This window comes from Mirounga leonina, unplaced genomic scaffold, assembly GCF_011800145.1.
Source record: "Mirounga leonina isolate KUSES-001 unplaced genomic scaffold, KU_Mleo_1.0 Mir_366, whole genome shotgun sequence".
NCBI classification, from domain to species: Eukaryota; Metazoa; Chordata; class Mammalia; order Carnivora; family Phocidae; genus Mirounga; species Mirounga leonina.
Window position 1 is genome coordinate 12,234,678 of NW_023270709.1, and position 21,862 is coordinate 12,256,539.

At 36.3% G+C, this 21,862-nt stretch overlaps 1 protein-coding gene across 1 annotated transcript in view; it reads right to left on the minus strand.

The window, feature by feature from the left end:
• Positions 1–16,601: 16,601 nt before the first annotated feature.
• Positions 16,602–21,862, minus strand: part of OFCC1 (orofacial cleft 1 candidate 1) — a gene marked incomplete at its 5' end in the record, with an annotated part of 43,624 nt that continues 38,363 nt past the window's right edge. The window contains one exon of the mRNA XM_035030431.1: positions 16,602–16,703. Coding sequence (XP_034886322.1) covers positions 16,602–16,703 — 102 coding nt within the window. The remainder of the gene's footprint in view (positions 16,704–21,862) is intronic.

Below are 21,862 nucleotides of genomic sequence, written 5' to 3' on the forward strand. Positions count from 1 at the left end.
CTGAGCCACCCAGGTGCCCCTACCCTGTCTTTTTAGAAGAAGATATCTAGGGTGACAAAATAATGGTAGTTGGTCAGGGAAAGTTCTACTTTATGGAAGAATTACAGCTAATAAATTTAGACAAAATGGTAGAATATAAAGCCATAATTTTGCAATTTTTAATGAAATTAGTATTTCAGGCAAGGATTACCAATTGATATAATAACACTAAACAGTGAATGGTTGATGAGGAAGTGGATATTGTTTGCTACCAAAGTAATATCACACAGATTTTTGTTTATTTCAAAGGGAAAATAATAGATGAGTCAAGCTACCATCACCATAAACCAATGACCAATTCTTGCATCATAAATTATGCAATGATCAGATATTATTCATCTCTAGGTGTGTTCAAACAGGACTTCACAATATTGTCTCCAATGTCTTCCAGCCAAAGATATTCATCTTGAATTCAATCAGCACCTTTAGATCAACTTCCATGTTATTGGAAGTACAGGGAATAAGAGAACAGGCTAACATCACCAGATGGAAGCGATTTTACAGGTCTGTCGATAGAATGTCTATGGTAAATCTGACCCAGTCAACGTGTCAGGCTTGACTTACAGAACACAAGACGAGATGCAGTGCATGGTCCTGATTAGGTCCTGGTTTGGACAAAAACATAGTAAAGGGCATTTTGGAAATAATTGGTGAATTTGAGTATAGACTGGATATTAGATAAAATTAAGGAATTATTTTGAATTTCATTAACTATGTTGATAGCTTGGTCTATGTTCTTATTTTTTTAATGGCATAAAGAAGTTTGCTTTGGGGGGGGCTGGCTCCACACGCCTCTTACAAAACTAACATAATGATTTATGAGCTCCCCCTCTTCTAAGACATGTCCATGGAGATGTCCAATAGTTTCTTACTATTAAGCTGCCATCAGAAAATGGCCTTTAGTAAAGGACTGGCTGCCATAGTGACCTCCCTCACCAAGCACTGCTAGAACTAGCCAGGAGAACTGGAACCATGAGAGAAAAGTTACATATTTCTGACTTAACTTTTTAAAATATTAAACAATGAATTTGGGGTTGTCAGAGAGCAATATTGGGTCAAAGAGTCCCAAACAACATTACCTCATGATGATTACCCTAAAGTTCAGCATCTTTACTTTTACCATAATCCCTTAAAGGCGTAATTCCTTTTTTCATATTTCTCTAAAGTGATACTCAGCTACATTAGTTCTCTTTATTGAGTTGACCCAAGAGAGGAAAAATGTAGCTGCAAAACCTATTAGTGCACTTGAGAATATTTTTTTTTAAGTGTGAATTTTAAGAAAGAAGGATTAGACACCAGAGTCTCCTATGCATGCAATGTAAATTCAATTTCCAATTGAAATTTCTTCATAGATATTATTTTCTTGTGACAGAAGTGGAAAATTAAGCAGATGTAAAATCATTGTCACAGTGGTCACAGCAATACTTTAAAAGCTTTTCATTACCTGAACAAACTTGTTGTATCTGTGAAGCCTTCTTAGGCAGTAAATAGGATTGATAAAATAGTTAATAATATATGATTGATAATGGTAGCTAATAACTTTTTTCCTAAACAAAAAAAAATAGAAACTTTAATATTTCAGGTTCTTTTTGGAAAACTTCTGTGAACCTGTAATACATCTTTTACATGAAATACACATATTTTTTTAAATTTGGAAATGATTTTAAAATATGATTTATTCACTGCTGTGTGTAAATATTTTTCTTTTTTTTAGACATTTTAAGACAAGTTTATTGTGATGTAAGTGATATTTAAAAATCAGCCCATGTTTAATGAGTACAATTGGATGCGTATGGAAACTATCACAATAATCAAAGTAATAGACACATCCATCACCTTCAAAAGTTTCCTTGCATCTATTTTTTTTTAGTGTGTTGTGAGAATGCATAACATGAGATGTACATTCTTGACAAATTTTAAGTAAACATGCAATCTTGTTGACTGTGTTCACTATGGGGTACAGCAGATTTCTAGAACTAATTCCTTTTGTATAAATGAAATTTTATACCAACTAAACAACTCCTGTAAAAGCATTTTAAATGAGCTAAGGGAAACTGCCTGAGGAGTGGGATTTTTTTCCTGTACACTCTGCCATCAACCTCATTTCTGCTGACACATTGAGATAGCTATGCTCTCCACTCCTGGAATCTTGTTAATTATTTTACCCTTTATTATAATAAATGCATTAAAAACTTGAGGGGCATGCAATCAGTTGTCTATTGCTTTGGGGTCTTTTAAAAGATTTATTTATTTATTTATTTGAGAGAGAGCAAGAGAAAGCAGGGGGGAGGGGCAGAGGAAGAGGGAGAGAGAGGCCTAAACAGACTCTGGGCTGAATGTGGAGCCCCATGCGGGGCTCAATCTCACGACCCTGAGATGATGACCCAAGCCAAAACCAACAGTCGGATGCTTAACTGACAGGGCCTCCCAGGCGCCCCAGTTCTCTATTGCTTTGTAACAAATTTCTTAGCATCTGGAGATGATAAACTTTGATCATCCTGGTTTGTGAGGGTCAGAAATGTGGGATTGGCATAGCAGGATGGTTCCGTCTCAGGGTCCCTCACAGACTGCAATGTGGCTGTTGGCAGGGACTTGAGTCAGCTCAGGCAGTTGTGAGGAAGATCTCTTGAACTCCCGCATGCCTCTACACGACTGCCTCCTCACAGATCAGCTGGCTTCCCCTAAAGTAAGTGATCTAAGAGAGTACCCACACAGAAACCCCAGGCTTTTTATCACCTATTCTCAGAAGTGACATACATCACTTCTCCAATATTCCATTTATTAGAATCCTGTAAATGATTCCTACCAATACTTCAGGAGAGGTGATTACAGAGCCCAAATCTCAGGAGGTAAGGACCATCAAGATCCTCTTCAAGGCTGCCTACCACGGGGAGAAAATGTTATAAAATCCCCATTTTCCGTCCTTACTAAGCACCTCATTCTAAAGCATCATTTCCAAAGATAATCCATGATCTGCATAAAGCTCCAAAATTTTGATGGAAATTGTGGGACTGTGGCAAGAATTGGGACCCGGCAAAAACATGTCATTAAAAAATCACACCTTTAATCGTTAAAATAATCTGCTTTTATTTGAGTATACCTGGCACATAATGTTACAGTAGTTTCAGGAGCTTATATATAGCGATACAAGAAGTTTCTCCGTTATGCTGTGTTCAGCAGAAGTGTAGTTGCCATATGTCACAAACCCTATTCCTTCATATTCACAATATCTCAAAGCTGATGATGTAAATCCCAGCATGCACTAATTACCTGAGGGATACAGAGCAGACGCTTAACGACTGAGCCACCCAGGCACCCCCTGATGCCATTCATCTTGAGGCTTCCTTAATATTTTATATTACTTTTATTAACAGTTATTTTAAAAAGGAGCTTGATATTCCCGGGGAATGAACAGGCTGACAGTCCAACTTAGGTGGCATGCCTGTTGAGGGTTTTTTTTGTTTTTTAAGATTCATTTACCCACTTGAGAGAGGGAGAGGGAGAGAGAATCTTAAGCAGACTCCACACCAAACACAGAGCTAATCGCAGGGCTCGATCCCAGGACCTGAGCCAAAGGCAGACACTTAACTGACTGAGCAACCCAGAATCCCAACAAGTATTCTTTTTTAACATTAAGCTTGCATATATTTCTAAGCTCCTGTTATTTAGAGGATATAAGAAAAAGTCCTTGGGGCGCCTGGGTGGCTCAGTCGTTAAGCGTCTGCCTTCGGCTCAGGTCATGATCCCAGGGTCCTGGGATCGAGTCCCACATCGGGCTCCCTGCTCGTCAGGAAGCCTGCTTCTCCCTCTCCCACTCCCCCTGCTTGTGTTCCTGCTCTCACTGTATCTCTCTCTGTCAAATAAATAAATAAAATCTTTAAAAAAAAAAAGAAAAAGTCCTTGTCCATAAGAAAATTGTGATTGAGTTTGCAACAAAATACATTTGAATAATAGTGCAATATACTATAGGATCAAAAGCAGATAAGATGGGAAATTTCTGACTAATAAAGACACTGGATTATTCATATATGACTTAATAGCTAATGTTTTTATTATTTTAATACCACTTATTGGATCAGGCTCTTTATACATAATAGTTTTGGCAACATTGTGTGATATGCATTAGTATTTCCATCTTATTGAAGCTAATATCCTGAGAGTTTAATTGAGTTGTCTAAGACCACATATGCCATAAGATTTGGAGGCTATTTGAACCCATTACTCTCTGACTCCAAAACCCAAGTTCATCCACCATAACATGATGCCTCCCTTAAAAATAACTAACGAGGCAGGGAACACCTATGAGAAGCTATTCAACGTTTTTAACCAAGGAAGTAAAATAATGACTTACACTTTAAGCACTAATCCTACAATGGATTGGAGCAAAGAGAGAAGATAAGCCAGGAAAACGGTTAAGATTTTGTTAAAGTTGCCTTACGCTTGAACTTGTTACCTCACAGGCATTGAACTACCTTAATAAGAAGCATTTTGTTAATTGCACAACTGTTCAGCAAGGAAAGAAATGTTTATATTTAAAAGAATGTATTTATGCCAAGTTACAATGTTTTCCTTTAATTATTTGGGGAAGGTGGACTGAAAAAATCAGATATTTACCTATCTCTATTTTAGTTAAGATTTTTAGAAAAACAGTATCTTCTGAGGTAATTTCAGGGGGATTCCAAAGGGCATAGAACAGGTTCTAGAACAGAATTCACATTCTTTCCTCCTCCGCAGCCTGCTCCACCCTTTCTCATTCTTAACATTCTTGTTTCTTCATTTCTAATTCCCCTCATTCGTCAGTCCTTCAAAAATTATATATTCATGCAAAAATTATGATATTGAGAATCATACCAAAATTTTTACAAGTACTTATGATCACTATACATGCTGAAAGAAGAAAATGACAGAGAGAAGGGAGAAAAAGGTAAGGAATAAAACCATTCTCTTGCAAGGAAAGCTTAAAAATGATAGATTTTTTTTTTAACAATAGATTGGAAATACATATCTTTCACCTTTACAAAAAATGACAAGATGTGTATTATAGTTCCTAGACGATGAGGATTCGCCAGACACCCACAAGAGCCCTCAGGCTCAGAAGGCTGAGGCCAACCCAGCCGCCCCTCCGCCCTGCCCTGCCCTGCCCTGCCCTGCCCCACCCCGCCCCCGAGGCTGTGACACGTGATCCAGGCTGAGCAATCAACACAATTTCAGATTGGAGCCCAATGAGGAGGATTCAGGGATCCAATACATGGCCTATAAGGTCCAATCAGATGGAAGTAGAGGGCATTTGAAACCTTGAGTGAGAAAAAACCTCACATACGGATTTTAGCAAACTAAAAGCATTCTTTTATTTATTCATTCATTCATTTTATTTATTCATACCATAGCAATTACAGTATCTGTCCATTGTTTGACAGTAAGTGCTAAACAAGGTTGGAATATGACCTTGAGGCAAAATAAACAGATGAAAACAGGCCCTGAGAATTATAAAAGGTCCTAGATGGCTCAACTATTCTGACTTCTCTTGACTTAACTGCAATGAGGCAATTATTAGAGAGGACATCCTGCAACCATGTGTCTCAATTCGACAGCTCCAGCCATATTTCAATTCTTTCTTTTTTACTCTACCCTAGGTTCCATATATCTAATTTTCAGGTTTCACCATTCATTTAATAAAAAAGGAAATGTCTTCCAAAATTTGCTACACATTTTGGATTCCAAAACAAATTTGACAAACTACTTTTAGTTTCCACTCCTTAATTAATATATCTCTCCAGGCCATTGAATGAGGTCTCCCTTCAGCGGGTGAAACTGTGGATGCCCCCTGCCCCATTAACTTATAGCACCGTTTTCTCTTTCCCCATCAATCCTCACATTCTTTAAACTCTACATACCTGGGCATGTGTATTTGAATAATCTAAACTGAAGGCATTAAAACAAAATTAACATGCAAAATGCACTGCAGTGCATTCCTTTGATTCCAATTCTCTGTATGATAATCCCATTTGATCTAGAACCATAGAGTCATAGAAACTGGAATGTCTATATTTGTTGCTGTTTTTTTCCAAGAATAGTTAATTCAACCTTATTCATCATCCATTGGGGACACTTCGCACATTAACATTTAAAACAATAATTCACATTCGCTCACCCCATTAATCTTGGTTTGTTGAACTGCCAGAAATTTCACTTGATAGAGATTTGGGTTAAGCAGATGTTCTACTATTCTGCTGTGTCTCAATATGAATTTGTTTCATCACTTACTTTTCTCCAGCAACTGGTTGAGATTCATTCTATTGCTTCATTGTGTGGGCACCATACCTAGTTGAATTTGGTTCAAATTTCAGTCGGCTGTTACTAGTTGAGTGACTTTAGGCAAATTACTGAATATCTCTGAGTCTTAGTTCCCTCATCTGTAAAGTGTGAGTGGTAATATTTATCAATCTTATAATATGAGCAATAAATCAGTTTAGAACATAAAGTACTTAGAATAGGTCATAACACTAAGTAAATAATAAACATCCATTTCTAATTTAATTATACATCATTACCATTATCATCTGTAACACTTGGCAATATTGAGTTCTCTGTAAATATATATTTACATACATAAATATATATGAATACATACATACATATACAAAAAAGACTGTATGAGATATATATGTGGGCTTTGTTGTTGTTGTCACTGTGCTATTTATTTTCCTTGTTTTCATATGGTAAGATGAGCAGAAGGTTATGAATGAATGAGTAAAGCCTTTCCCACTAATCACAGTGCCCACTGAACATGTTATCGCACTGGTCCTCTTGTGCCTTCTAAGCTCAATTACGTTCAGAGTTTGGCAAGGTCTTTAGATTGGAAAAATGGCAAACTGTTGAGAGAACAGATCTTAATAAAGACTTTTGATGGAGCATTTGCCTGGTTCTATAAAATTTATAAAATTTATATTCACCAAGCAACAATTCTTTCCAGAACTCATTACCAAGGCCCCAGCCATTTATCCAGAGTAGCTAGGGTAGCTTCCTTCCTGAAGCTAATCTTTATCCCATGCCTACAATGATCCAGGCACTGTACTAAGAGTTTATCTAAATTATCTCATTCATTAATTTATGTTTTAATATAAGCTTTAATATAAGCTTAATATAAGTATCCACCAACTTATGAGGTGGATACTATTATTATTTCCATTTTACAAAACAAAAACAAAAAAGTGAGGCAAAGAGAAGTCAACTTGCCCAAGGTCACCCAATATGAAACGGAATAGCTGGAATTCGAATCCTGTCTGTCCCCCCTCAGAGCCTGTGATCTCATTCACAGGCCATGCCTCCAATTTCCCATTCCATGTTATACAACCAAAGAACTCCACCTAAGAGACAGTAGGGTGAGTCCAGAATCTAGACCATAAAGTAATAATAATAATAACAACAACAATAATAGTAATAATAATAGTAATAAACAGCACAATAATAATAATTTACTTTTTTATAGCACTTTAAATTGTTCAAAAACACTTTCAGATACTGTACCAAATTGGTCTTACATAACATAATGAAGTAAGAAGGGCAAGTGTCATTCCTATTGTTTTGCAGATAAGAACACTGAGCTACCGGAGAGGTCAGACAACTTGCTTAAGATCACATTTAAGTGAACACAATGTAGCAGGATTCCCAGGCAAGTATGTTATTATGTAACTTGGTAATTTTTTTTTCTTATGTTTTTGTCATATCACAGAGAACCCATTTGGCTGGTTTATAGGCTTTGAAAACAATAGGCTAAATGTCATCAGTTGTTTTACCTAAAGATATTATGACTGAATCCCACATGCTTTCTTATTTTCCTGATTAATCCACATCTTTCTTCAATCTAGAAATACTAGGGCAGCCTCCCAGAGACAAGCCATCCCCTTCCAGGGACCAAATCCAGGATACCTCCACTACCATGGCCTCAGGTAGAACACTGCAGATGGATAAAGATGAAACAACAATATCACCCAAGAAAAGAGACCACACAAGAACTAAAGCTCACAATTCACCTGTATATGTGTTTCATAAAAAAAATAACTCACTACGAAAATCACAAGGCCAATCATTAATGTATTCTGATTACTCTGTTTCACAAATACATCAAGTTGCAAAATTTAAAGAACCATACAAAGTACCTTATCTCATTCAAGTCAGCTGCTACTATGTTATTGCTGACATATCCTTAACTTTTCTCTCTGCTCTTATAATTCTCAGCACTTTCTTTACCTACATTGCCTCCAGGTCTTGATCTGACCCGGACTGTCCAAACTCTTCTGGCAAGCTCTAAAATCATCAAAACTTCCTCCCGCTGCCTGAACTACATTAATGATGGACTTATGAGATTTCTTCCTGTCTGTGCTCAACCCTCACCATATAACTATTATAAAAAAAAAGTCTCAAAACCATTTTTCTCCAATATTTCTTGATTCACTACCTCTTCTACAAAGGAACCAGAAAATAAAATTGGAAAAATTATTATGTTCCTATCATCTTCTGCCCCTCATCACTGGTTTTCTAAATGTTTTTCCAGTCTTAAATGATTTCTTTCCAATCAAAGGAAAGCATCTTTAATAAATAATAAATAAGCCAACCCTCAGGCTTTAGTATGTCACAACCAGTTCTTGGGTTAGTATGTCATAACCTGGGGTTGAATTAACACCCTTTCCTTTCTACTTTTTTGAGCTTTTATTGTGTACCAGACAATTTATTAGATGCTGAGCTACTATGTAGAAAAGGCAAAGTTCCCTTTTTAGGAGTATATCATTTATAGAATCTAACCTATAAGCAAACCAATAATGAACTGCTAGGATGGAGCTTTCACCAAAGCTCATTAGAATGGAAGGAAAAGACCATCTAGTTTCTTGGGAAAAGTCAACAAGGTAAATATCTCAGAAAAAAAGGAACAATGTGTCGGTGCAAAGAAGCTTCCTCCTGAAACTATAAAAGATTTGATAATTGCTAGAGTATGGAGGACTAAGGACAGAAAAGTAGGAGGTCAAGTTGGAAAAACTGACAAGGATCAGAGAACAAAAGACATTGAATACATTTCAATGTAATTTTGAGTTTTATCTTCCTTTCATTCTTTTAAAAGTATTGAGTGTCTCTGATGTGTTAGGCATTGTAGATGAAAGGGAAATGATTGCTGGTTTCAAACAGGGAAAAATCTAATCAGATTGTCATTTTAGAAAGAATCTCTGGCAGCAGTGTGGAGGGCTGATCACAACACAGAGAGGCGAGTAAAGAAGGTATGGCCACAGTGAGAGGGCAGGTGCTGTAGCTTTGGGGATGTGGCAATGTGGCAGGAGAGGAGAAGCAAGATTAGAGAAATGCATGGGAGGTGAGTAAATAGGACCAGGTGGTTGATTTGATTTTAAAAAAAGGTAATGAATTCCAGATTCCTAGTTGGGAAAACCACATAGAAGATGGTGTAATTTTCAATAAGATAAAGAATTCAAGAAGAGGAGGTTTGAGCTGGGAAGGGAAAAAGAAAGTGGGGGCATCTGATGATCATTTTGGTTTTTGGTTTTTGTTTTTGAGAAAGTGCATGCATGCAAGATGGGGGAGGGGCAAAGGGCGAGAGAGAGAATATCTGAAGCAGACTCCATGCTGAGCACGGAGCCAGAGGCGGGGCTTGATCTCATGACTTGAGATCATGACCAGAGGTGAAACCAAGTGTCAGTTGCTTAACCATCTGAACCACCCAGGCACCCCTGATGATTGGTCTTGAAGGCAGTTTAATATGCAGCTCTGGAGAGCAGGATGGAGATGTGGGTTGGAGACATAAATTGAGTCTTCAGAGAATAATTTCCCTTTATAGGGAAAAAAGGATAAATGGTCAAGGAAGAGTTGTTATTCCATTTATGTGTTTTTAGGAGGCCAAAGCCTTATCCATTAGCCTACTGGGGCTTTCTCGTTTGTTTGTTTTTAAACTGAGGATGATTTGAAATAATTGATAAAGAGAAAAATCAAAGGAAGTGTTTGAAGATACAAGAGAGACCTTTGCTTCCACTTTAAGACATAAAAAGTCTCAAGAGAATGTCTCTCCCTTCCTTTAAAAAAAAAAAAAGGTAGCATAATCTACAAAACAATAGGGTTTTTAAAAGCTTATTTGAGAGCTTAGGTCACAAAGAAACATGGTCAAATGAAACCCCGAAAATTATTATTATCTCCTAGAAGAAGAGTCTCACAGCTGCTTTTATCCTCACAGAGCAGTGGTAAGAGGTAGAAGCTACCATAGATATGGGAAGAAAAACAAACTATTTCCCTAATTTTATCAAGCCAGGGGTGGGCCAGCATGAAATTTTAGAAGTCCTTGGAGTTTCAAATAAACAAACAAAATGTATACTACGCACCAATTCTTTTCCATGGGTCCTCACTGAGTACTCATAAGAAAGATTAGAAGTAGGACAGGAGAGCAGAAAGAGACACCCCGTAGCATATGATACAAGCATGTGACACAAAAGCTACGAAATACTGAAGGAAGAGTGGGAGACTGAGAGGAGTCAACAACTATTCTGGCCCCTTCACAGAGTGGTCAGAGGAGGGACAGAAATGCTAAGAGAGACCACTTCCCCCACATTGCAAGTACATAGAGGCTGTTGACGGGCAGATGAGGGCAGGAAAATTGAAACAAAAACTCGAGCACTCAGATCAGAAGCCCCACTTAAAGGAAGGCTCTGATTTTATCATTAGATAATTTGAGCACTGTGGTGAGCTAATCTACCCAATGCAAGCACACAACCCAGACCTCCTGACTGAGTGCTTGCAGACTGAGTCAACTCCGACACTCATAACATAACAGAGGAAGGAACATGCCTTTTCTTGGCAGAAGTATTATTTAATTTAATATCTCTTTTTTTTTTCACAGAATTCCAGCATTCAATTAAAAAAGGAAAAAAAAAAAAAGACAAGATGCAAAGAAGCAGGAGAACATGCCCTATTATCAAGACAGGAAGCAGTCAGTGGAACCATACCCAGAGATGGATGGGATGCTGAAATTATCAGGTGGGGACCTGTATAACAAGGCTAAAAAATAAGTTAAAGGGTCCTGTTAAAAAAGATGAACAAGTTTCATGAGCAGATGATAAAGACTACAAAAAGTCAAATGGACATTTAAAAAATTAATAAGAGGAACGCCTGGGTGGCTCAGTCAGTTAAGCTTCCTGCTCTTGATTTCAGCTCAGGTCATAATCTCAGGGTCATGAGATCAAGCCCCGTGTTGGGTTCTGTGCTGGGCATGGGAAAATGAGTAAAACTAAAAATAGGTTAATATAAATGCAAATTCAAGGGGAAAAAAAGTTCACATAAATAAAGTCAGTATCCAAGATCCATGAAATACATCTTATAATCTAACATACAAAGAGTCCCAGAAAAACAAGAGAGAAAGAATGGGGCAGAAGATATATTTGAAGAGGTAATGGCTAAGACTTTTACATAATTGATAAAAGACCAAAACCACAGACCCAAGAAACTCAACAAACTTCAGGTAGCAAATATACAAAGAAAATCAAATCTAAGGATCATCAGAACCAAAACAATGAAAACCAAATAAAGAGAAAAATCTTGAAAGTCCCCAGATGAAAAGACATATAGTTGATTCTTATCATTTGTGGTAGTCATGTTCAATAAAGTCACTGCACACATTGAATTAGTGAATACTGAACCATTGTTCCTAGGGAACATATGGGGTTAGGTGTCTGTGAGCCTCTGGTCACATTTTATCAATAGAAACACTACCTGTTACATATAGTCATTGCCAACATCCATATAAAACAAGCCTGTCTCATTACACAAACCTCCTTTACCACATCACCTTTCCTCATATAAAACTTCACTGGTATTTCTAAAATTCTTCCACAGCCTCCGATCCACCAAACCTGCCCTGACGGCAAGTTGAACATTTTTCACATTGCATCACCTTTCAAAACATGAAAGTAGGTCAGCACTAACTGAGGTAGGTTTAACACATTCCTGAACCTAGGAAACATGACAACAAATTTATCTGGTTTTTAGTCTCAGAAGAATACTGCCCATTATGCTTTAAATATGAAATGAGTTGTCATCTCATGAATCCACAAATTTAGCCACTTTTCCATCTTTTCCATAGCTCATTAACCAGTATAGAAGTCACTTTAGCACTCTCTGGAGCAGCCTCATGCAGAGGAGGTGAATTTCCTCTTCCTTTTTCTGGATGTACTGTATTCTTGATTCATTAATATTCAACTCACAGTCAATGGAACTGCAACTCACATGTGAATGAAGCTTACCTAAAATATATAATTTCTCTATAAGGCACATCACAGCTTTCTTGTGCTTAGGAAGACTAGACAGACTTAACTACACGTGGGGACTATTTGAAACAGTGAAATCACCAAAAAAAGGGAAAGAAATGCAAAAAATGTGGCATTAAATAGACCACAGAAAGTACCCTTGTTTAAATAGGAGAGCTGAAAGAAGAAAGTAGGGTGTTACCTTGTCCAACCACAGCTGGGAACTTGCCCAACAGGCAACTCAAACTTTTACCATTCTGCCCATCTTCATGAATTACAACAAAAGTGCCACAATGATTGATTTGGAAATTACAAATAAATTTTAGCAGGTAAGTGAATTTGCAAATCAGGAATCTATGAATAATGACAATTAACTGGATCTCATATACAGAAACAACAGAAGAATGAAGGCCAATTTCACAAATGAGACAATGGAGGCCAGAAGACTATGGAATAGCATATTTTCAGTGCTGCAAGAAAAACTGTCAGTCTAGAAGTCTATGTTCAACAAAAATATCCTTCAAAGTGAAAGCAAAATAGAGATATTTTCAGCCAGATGAAAAGGGAAAAAATTCACTTACGGCAGCCCTACACCATAAGAGTTATTAAAAGAAGTTCCTTATCTGACTAGAAATACCAGATGGAAATCCAGTTTTGGAGGAAAGAATAAAAGACACCAGAAATAATAATATGGTGGTAAATATAAAAGATCTTTATATTACTATTTATATTTTTAAAGATATATGAGTCTTTCCATTTCTTGAAGAGCCTATTAACTTTTTGAAGCAAAATTATAATAATAACAATGCTTTGGAGGTTATAGAATTTATAGAAATAAAATATGTAAGACCAGGAGCACAAAGCATGGGAGGTTTACAATTGGAAATATGCTATTGTCAATTTCCTAAATGTTCTGTGAAACAGTGAAATATTTTTGAAGGCAGACTGTGATAAGTTAGAGATGCATTCTGTAATCTCTAGAACACCATTAAAGAAAAAAACAACACTAAGGAGGCATGATTAAAAACATCAACAGAATAGATAAAATGGATCCATCACCAAAAAAAAAAAAAAAAAGCTCTAAAAAGGCAAGATAAAAAGAGAAGAACAAAGAGAAAACAGAAGAACAAAGGGCAGACAAGATAAATAGAAATCAAATAACAAGATGATATATTTAAACTCATACATATTAGTGATTTCATTAAATATAGTCTAAAACCTTATACAAAGGCAGAGATTGTTATACAAAATAAAATACCAAGACCAAAGTATATGTTGTTAACATGAAACATACATTTGACATAAAATTTTGAAAGTAAAGGAATGAAAAAATGTAAACCATGTAAACACTATGCAAAGAATCAGATATATAATATATAATTTAAAGAATCAGATGTATAATACATAGTATAATCAGGTGTGGCTATATTATCATCAGGCAGAGCGTCTCCAGATGAAGAGTATGACCAGAGCCAAAGAGGGGTATTTTGTAATGATTAAAAGGAAAAAATAATAGTCTTCAAGGTATAGGCATGTAATAATAAAGCTTCTAAACATATGAAACAACAGCTGACAGGACTAAAGAGAGAGACAGACAAATCCATAATCTTACTTGGAGAATTTAATACTTTTCAATAACTCATAGAAGAGGACACACACAAAAAAATCAGTAAAAATGTAGAAAATTTTAACAGTGCTATTGAACAACTTGACCTATTTGACATTTATAGAAAATTACACAGAACAGCATAACATACAGTCTTCCCAAGTGCAGGTAGAACCTTGAATAAGACAGACCATATGCTGGGCCTTAAAATAAGTTGTAATAAATTTCAAAGGATTAGCATAATACAGAGTATTTTCTCTGATTACAACTATATTAAATTAGCAACCAACAACAATAAGATATCTAGAAAAATTTCCCAAATATTTGGAACTTAAACAGCATGCTTCTAAAGAACCCATAGGTCAAAGGGGAAATTTTTAAATATATTAAAATTGTAAAATGAAATAAATTTATATATATATGTAAAATATGCCCAAACCAGTGGAATGGAGCAAAAAAGTACATCAAGAAAATGTATAGCTTTTAATTCTACATTGTGAGAGGAAGGTCTAAAGTATAAAATCAATGATGTATGCTTTCACCTTAAGCCTTTAAAAAAAAGTTTGAAAAGTGAATTAATCCCTAAGTAAGCAAATGGTGGGGTAATAAAGAGTCTCACTCTTTTTTTGATGTTTGACCGTTGACACTTTTCAGCCTCTGTCCTCCCACCCTATCCCATAGGTGGGCAAGCTATTAAGAAAGCCTAGATACTCTCACCCTTGATGTCAGTGAGAAGTTCACACCATGCCAATACATATTGCATGCAGAGTCTTCACCCCAGTCCCACCACCTAACCACAGGAAAAGCCAGGCTTCTCCTCGCCCTACCCTCTCAAGCCATTCTTAGGTCCACTTGTGAACCTGTCCTGTTCTCCCCAGAAAACCTCATTATATGAGTAATAAACCTTCTCGTACCCTCTTGGTGTGTGTATGTGAAATCATCAATTTCGATATCTGATGTAAATTTGGGGTGGGGGGTCTATTGCACACCTGTGGGGTAATACAATAAGGAATAATGAAGATAAGGGAAGAAATCACTGAAATAGAAAATGAACAAATAATAGAAGAAACTGAAAAGGTAAAATAAAATAGTTCTTGAGAAGATTATGAAGATGAGGAAAATGGAATAGCCACTGGTTTAGAAGGGTTTAGAAGGACAATGGGGAATTTGAAGTGTAGGGGAGAGCTCTGACCCAGAGTAAAGAAAAATGAATTAGTTTTAGGATGAGGGATACTTCTTCCACAGAGAAAGCTTCGATTTGCCTTTTTCTCTATGAATGTCTTACAATATAATATACACATTGAGTCAAAATAATTTTAAGCAAGTCATGCAGTGCTTTGTATAGGTAGTCATGTTATTTTAATCAGAGTTCTTAACTGCAGAAAGTGTGGAGGGAGTCAAGCTCCTGCGGCCACCACCCACCACTCTCAAAGCAACCTGTGAGAATCACGTAGAAGGTTTTTCAAACTGTGATTTCCTGCTATTTCTGTTTGTCACTCTGCCACCTCCTACACAGACAAGGCCCCCTTCCTGGGTAAGAATCAGTGCAGAGGTGAGTCTCTACCAGCAGTGCCAGAAAATCAGTTCCCTTATGATTGTTCCACAGAAAAGTCTGAGCACTGTTTCCTAGCAGGAATTATAGTATAGTTTCTTCATGTCTTTTCAGGGCTTGATAGCTCATTTCTTTCTAGTACTAAATAATATCCTGTTGTCAGATGTACCATGGTTTATTTATCCATTTACCTACTGAAGGACATCTTGGTTGTTTTCAAGTTTGGGTAATTACAAACAAAGCTGCTATAAACATCTGTATGCAAGTTTTTGTGAAAATCTAAGTTTTCAACTCATTTGGGTAAATATCGAGAAGAGTGATTGTTGGATCATGCAGTAAGAGTGTGTTTAGCTTTTTAAGAAACTGCTAAACTGTCTTCCAAAGTGGCTGTAAGATTTTGCATTCCCACCAGCAATGAATGAGAGTTCCTGTTCTTCCACATCCTCACCAGTGTTTCATGTTGTCACTGTCTTGAATTTTGGCCATTCTAATAGGCAGGTAGTGGTATCTCATTGTTGTTTTAATTTGTATGCCCCTAGTGACATATGACATTCAGCATCTCTTAACATGCCTATCATGTCATTCACTTTCTTATTGTTGAGTTTTAAGAGTTCTTTATATATTATGGATAACAGTCCTTTTTCAGATACATCTTTGGAAATATATTCTGCCATTCTATGGCTTGTCTCTTCATTTTCTTAATACTATCTTACACAGACTAGAAGTTTTTAATCAAGTTCAGCTTATAAATTATTTCTTTCCTGGATTATGCCTTTGGTGTTGTATCTAAAAAGTTATCACCATTCCTAAAGTCATCTAAAATGTCTCATGTTATTTTGTAGAAATTTTATGGTTCTGTGCTTTACATTTAGGTCTATGATCAATTTTGAGTCAACTTTTGTGAGAAGTGTAAAGTTTGTGTTCAAGTTCTATTTTGTTTTGGGGGTTTTTTGTTTGTGTGTTTGTTTTTGGCATGGAGATGTCCAGTTGTTCCCACACCATTTGTAGAAAAGACTTTTTCTCCATTGCATTTTTACTCCTCTATCAAAATTCAGTTGACTATATCTGTGTTAGTCTATTTCTAGTTTCCTTATTATGTTACATTGATCTTTCACCAATTCCACACTGTCTTGATTACTGTAACAGCTAGCTTTTTCATATCTTCTAATATCCTGTCTATATCCCAATTTTCTTGATTATCCCAGAAAAATCCCTGGGAAAAAAATGGTTTTTTGGAAATAGTTCATTTGTGAGAAAATTTTAAGAACCTAAAAACAAAAATGGACAATGGAAGAATGCCTATAAAGTCCAAAACTTTCCAGAAAATACATCATTTTCTATGACTGAGACGTAAAGACAGAATAAATCCGCTCTACCAAAGAAAAAGATCTCAATGAAATAAATGTACCACTCCAGAGATAATTATTTTTAGAAGCAATTCAATCTGAATGAAGGGTAGTCAAGCTTTTTCTATACTAATTTTGCAACTTATCAATTAAATTCGAAATTATACCTCATAGCTTAAAGGTCTAGTCATCTTACGTATGACTAGTACATTATAAATTTATATGGAGAGCAGGAATTTATGTTCTTAGCAACATGCCTTTTTTCAAGTCATAACATCTCAAGGGTTTCTGCAGGAATAAAATGAGTTCCTATACATTAAGACCAATGCTTGTCACATAGTAAGTGTTATAGAAGTATTATCGAAGATTATAAGATAGAATAAGATCTTTAGTTTAATGTGTATACAAATCTTCTGGAAGGCCTGTGTTAAATTTATATACTCTAGGGCTCCTATCACAGAGATTCTGAGATGGTAGGTACGTGTTCATTCTCAGGAATGTGCATTCTAATCAGCACCTCAGGTATCCTGAGAGAGGTCAATAGACCACATTTAAATAGACAGTATTATTGAGTTTTATCTGAAGAACACAAGAGATAAAGATGAGAGAGAATCGGTATGTCATAAAAACAAAACAGATAGTATGAGAAAAGGAAGGCCTCAGCAAAATAACAAGGAAACCAATGGACAATCTCGAAGGTCTACTATGTATAAAACTGTGATATACTTAGAAAATGGGGCATGGGGAAAAGACATAAAGTACGAACTCCTGTGTGTGTGGGTGGGTGGGTGTGTGTGCGCGCATGCCCACAAATGAGTTAATGCCTGTTTCTTAGAGACTCTGCCACTTACTCCATAAGTGTCCGAAGACACAAGCCTTTGAAAATTTAAGTAACCATAACAGAGCAAAGAGGCAATGTAAAAATAATCATGGAAAAGAGAAATTTTTATCCTCCCCATAAACCACACAGTGTGGGGGGGTTGAGACAAATTTTAAAGGAAATCTGATTTGCCATCTTTTGAGTGTCATTTCCAATTGTAACTGAGAAGTCAGCTTTTGAAAAATAATAATACTAATAATGCAGGGTCTATACCCTTGACCTTGATTCAGATGAGCATTACAATGAAGCAGAATACAATACATCTTTTAATGTTTTTCAAAATCAATGGATGAAATGGATTAATATTCCATGGACTAAACATATATAGAGGTGGAGATTTATATATGTAATTTTTTCTTTTTTTCTATTAGTAATTAATGTGAATGGTTTCAAAGAAAATGTACATACACTATTTCTTCACGTAGAAGAAATATAAACACAGAGAAGGCTCAAGGAAATGCCCCAATATTAAGTGATCTAAATGGGAAACTGTGGAGGGCTCTCCATGACTAGTAGGAATGATTCAAGTAAAAGCTAAATGAAAAATATGCTTTTAAAAGCCGTCTTAGGGGCGCCTGGGTGGCTCAGATGGTTAAGCGTCTGCCTTCAGCTCAGGTCATGATCCCAGGGTCCTGGGATCAAGTCCCACATCGGGCTCCTGACTCAGCGGGGAGTCTGCTTCTTCCTCTCCCTCTGCTTCTCCCACTGCTCATGCTCTCTCTCTCTCTCTCTGTATCTCTGTGTCTCAAATGAATAAATAAAATCTTTAAAATTAAAAAAAAAAGCCGTCTTATTTCTGAGCATTACATAAAGTTTCTCAGCAATCTCTGAGACGCTGTTGGCTTCTGTTGAGCTGTTTGTTCTCATTGTCTCTGGCTTACAGATCATATCCCCGATACTGTCACCCAATCATTGAATGACCTTGGGATAGTTTCTTGCAAAACTCGATTTCTCTGTTTACGAAATGAGGGTAGTAATCCTTGACACCCTCGTACTTCACTGAAGTATTTCAAAAATTAGTAAGTCACGAAGGCTTTGAGCTGCTCTGATCAAAGGCGCTGTATATAATTACAAAGAATTGTTATTATTTACCAGTAGCCCCTTTTTATTGTGTCACTAATGAGCATTGTGGTCAACAATAATTTACTGGGGGAAAAGAGAGGTGAAAGTTAAGAAAGCTGTTTCTCCCCATAGTCAGATACAATTCTTGTTAATATTAATTGATGTTATGCAGACATATAGAAAATGGGCTTCCTGTAGTCTAACAGTTCCTGTTTGGAAGTCTTTGTAAATATACCTACCCAGCATCCTGGTTTTAGAGGATTGTGCCTACTGGGAGGTTTTCATGGTTGTGTGCAAATTCTACAGAGAACTCATGTTTCAACTGACTACGTACATAGGACTTGGCATCAAAAGTTCTCATTAAGATGATTTTCTTACATACCCCTTTTTTCATTTTAATGATCCTTAAACAATTTCGCTGATACATGTGTCTCTCTCTCATACACACACTCTTTTTTGCACCTCACTTTTCTTTGGAAGTGAGGTAATCCAAATTTTCACTTCAAGAAGCTAAGAGTCAAATCGTTGGTTTTGCTGGAAATTTTCAGCCCCAAGACTGTACATGTGTTTTCTGTTTCTTCTCAAACCATGCTCCACTGTACCATTTCATATTCTAACACATTAAACACTCAGAGTGAGCAATTGAACTAGCAAAAATGGTACACATTCAGCACATGTTTGGAAAGATTTCATCCTTTCCAAATTGATAGATGGCACAGATCAGATTTCAAATGATTGAAGAAAAGTTTCTAAATATTAACAGTAAAGTAGACGATTTTATTTTACTTTGTCCCTCCTAAAAGTGCATGTCAAAAATCTTCTTCCAGGAATATTTAGAAGCACTTTGGTCTCTGATAGGCAAGAAGGAGTGCAACTTCTCAGCGCCTTGGCAGTCCACCTGTCTCTGAGCAGCCTTCTTTCTCAGCCTGAGGCCTCTCTCCATGCAACGCTCTATCCTAAAATAAACAAAGCACTCAGCCACTAGGAGCACTTCCACTGAAACGTTTGTGAAACTAGTACATTCTTCAGGACTCAGGGTAAATAAATTTTTCATGAGCTAAGATCTATGCAGAAAAGTTTTCATGAAAACCTAGTATTTTTTAAGGAAGTGTTCTACAGACTGAATTGTGTTCCAGCAAAATTCAAATGTTTAAATCTTAATCCCCAATGTGACTGTGGTGGAGATGGGGCCTTTGGAAGATAATGAGATTTCGATGAGGTTGTGAGGATAGAACCCTCATGATGTGATTACTGCCCTTCTAAGGAGCCAGAGAGTTTGTGCTTTCTCTCTTTCCCTGCTATGTGAAGATACAGGGGAAGGCAACCACCTACAAGCCAGGGAGAGGAATCTCTCCAGAAACCAACCACACTGGTACCCTGATCTCAGACTTCCAGCCTCCAGAAGAGTGGGAAAACAAATGTCTGTTGTTTAAGCCATCCAGGCTGTGGTATTTTGTTATGGCAGCTAGAGTTAAAGAATACAAAGAACAGTAGCAACAAGCTGTAACGACTTTGTTTCATCTTAACATATAAAAATTCTAATTGGATTCGTGACCTTATGAAGATATGTTAGGAGGTGAATGGTTCAGATGTTCTGCAAGTATTTCTTTATCCAATATGCTATGTATCAAATGCCCATTCAATAAATATCTGATTAGCAAATATTGAATTCCACGATGGATGTTGGGTAGAAAGATGCACAAACAGGACAAAGCTCCCAACTTCAAGGTGAGCGGAGCATGATAGCGATATGTCACTTACTCAGAGAACACAAGATAAGATGTGGCAAGAGAAGAGCAGATTGAGCTTCCTAAAAAAATAGTAGTAGAACGTGACTAACTACAGATTGTGGAGAAGAATTTTATTTTTAATGTGGTATATATTTGGGGAATGACAGTCCTTTTTTAAGGTGAAAGAAGGTATATAAGGTATGAATTCAATGGTATGTAGTATAAAATGCTAGCCAATTCTTTTTAATGCTCTGTATTTTCAAAAATAACAGAATAATTATTTTGTAATTCATTCTTTCTTGGACATTATTTTACCAGCTTAACTGCAAGGAATGTCATGGAGTCTTTAAGCTATTGTAAACATGTCTCAACTTTGTTTTTGTTTTTGTTTTGTTTTGTTTTTTTGGTTTTACCAAATACAAGATGAAATAGTGTTATCACTCACTTCATAAAATATATCAGTCCATATTCCCTATAGAATAACTCAAAGGATGTCAAAAGCACTTAATTGGTCTAGAATGTCACTTCCTTCAAAATACCAGATAAATGACAGAAAGTTTTACATTAAAATGCCATATTCCTTGAATACTGTGAACTGCTACTAACAATATAATGTAATGGTTAAGACTCTCTGTTTGAATCCTGGTTCAGCAACTTAGCTACAAACCTTCAATTAGCCTTTCTGTGCGTCATGTTGCTCTTCTAGAAAATGAATATAATCATTTGTTCTTAAGGCAGTTGTGAGGTTAAATTATGCAAAGTGTTTAAAATAGAATCAGTAGGTATGCAATGAATATTCACTACTGTATTATTTAAGAAGCTTTTTCTGATTTGAATGCCATTTCTTTTTCTTATCTAATTGCTCTGGCTAGGACTTCCAGTACTATATTGAATAGAAGTGGCAAAGTGGGTTCCAGATAGTTGAGGAAAAGCTTTCACCTTTTCACCATTGACTATAATGTTAGCTGTGGGCTTGTCACAGGTGGCCTTTATTATGTTGATGTACATTTCTTTATACCTAATTTGTTCAGAGTTTTATGATAAGTGAAATAAGCTGGACAGAAAAAGACAAATACTATATGCTATCTCTTATATGTGGAATCTAAAAAAAAAAAAATAAAATGTCAAATTCATAGAAATAGAGTAGAATGGTAGTTGCCAGGGTTGGGGAATATGAGAAATAGAGAGATGTTGATCAAAGGTACAAACTTTCAGTTATAGGTTGAATAACTTTGAAAGATCTAATATATAACATTAGGAATAGTTAATAATACTAGATTGTACACTTGAAATTTGGTAAGATAGTAGATCTTAAGCATTCTCACCAAAACAAACAAAAAAAAGTATACCAATC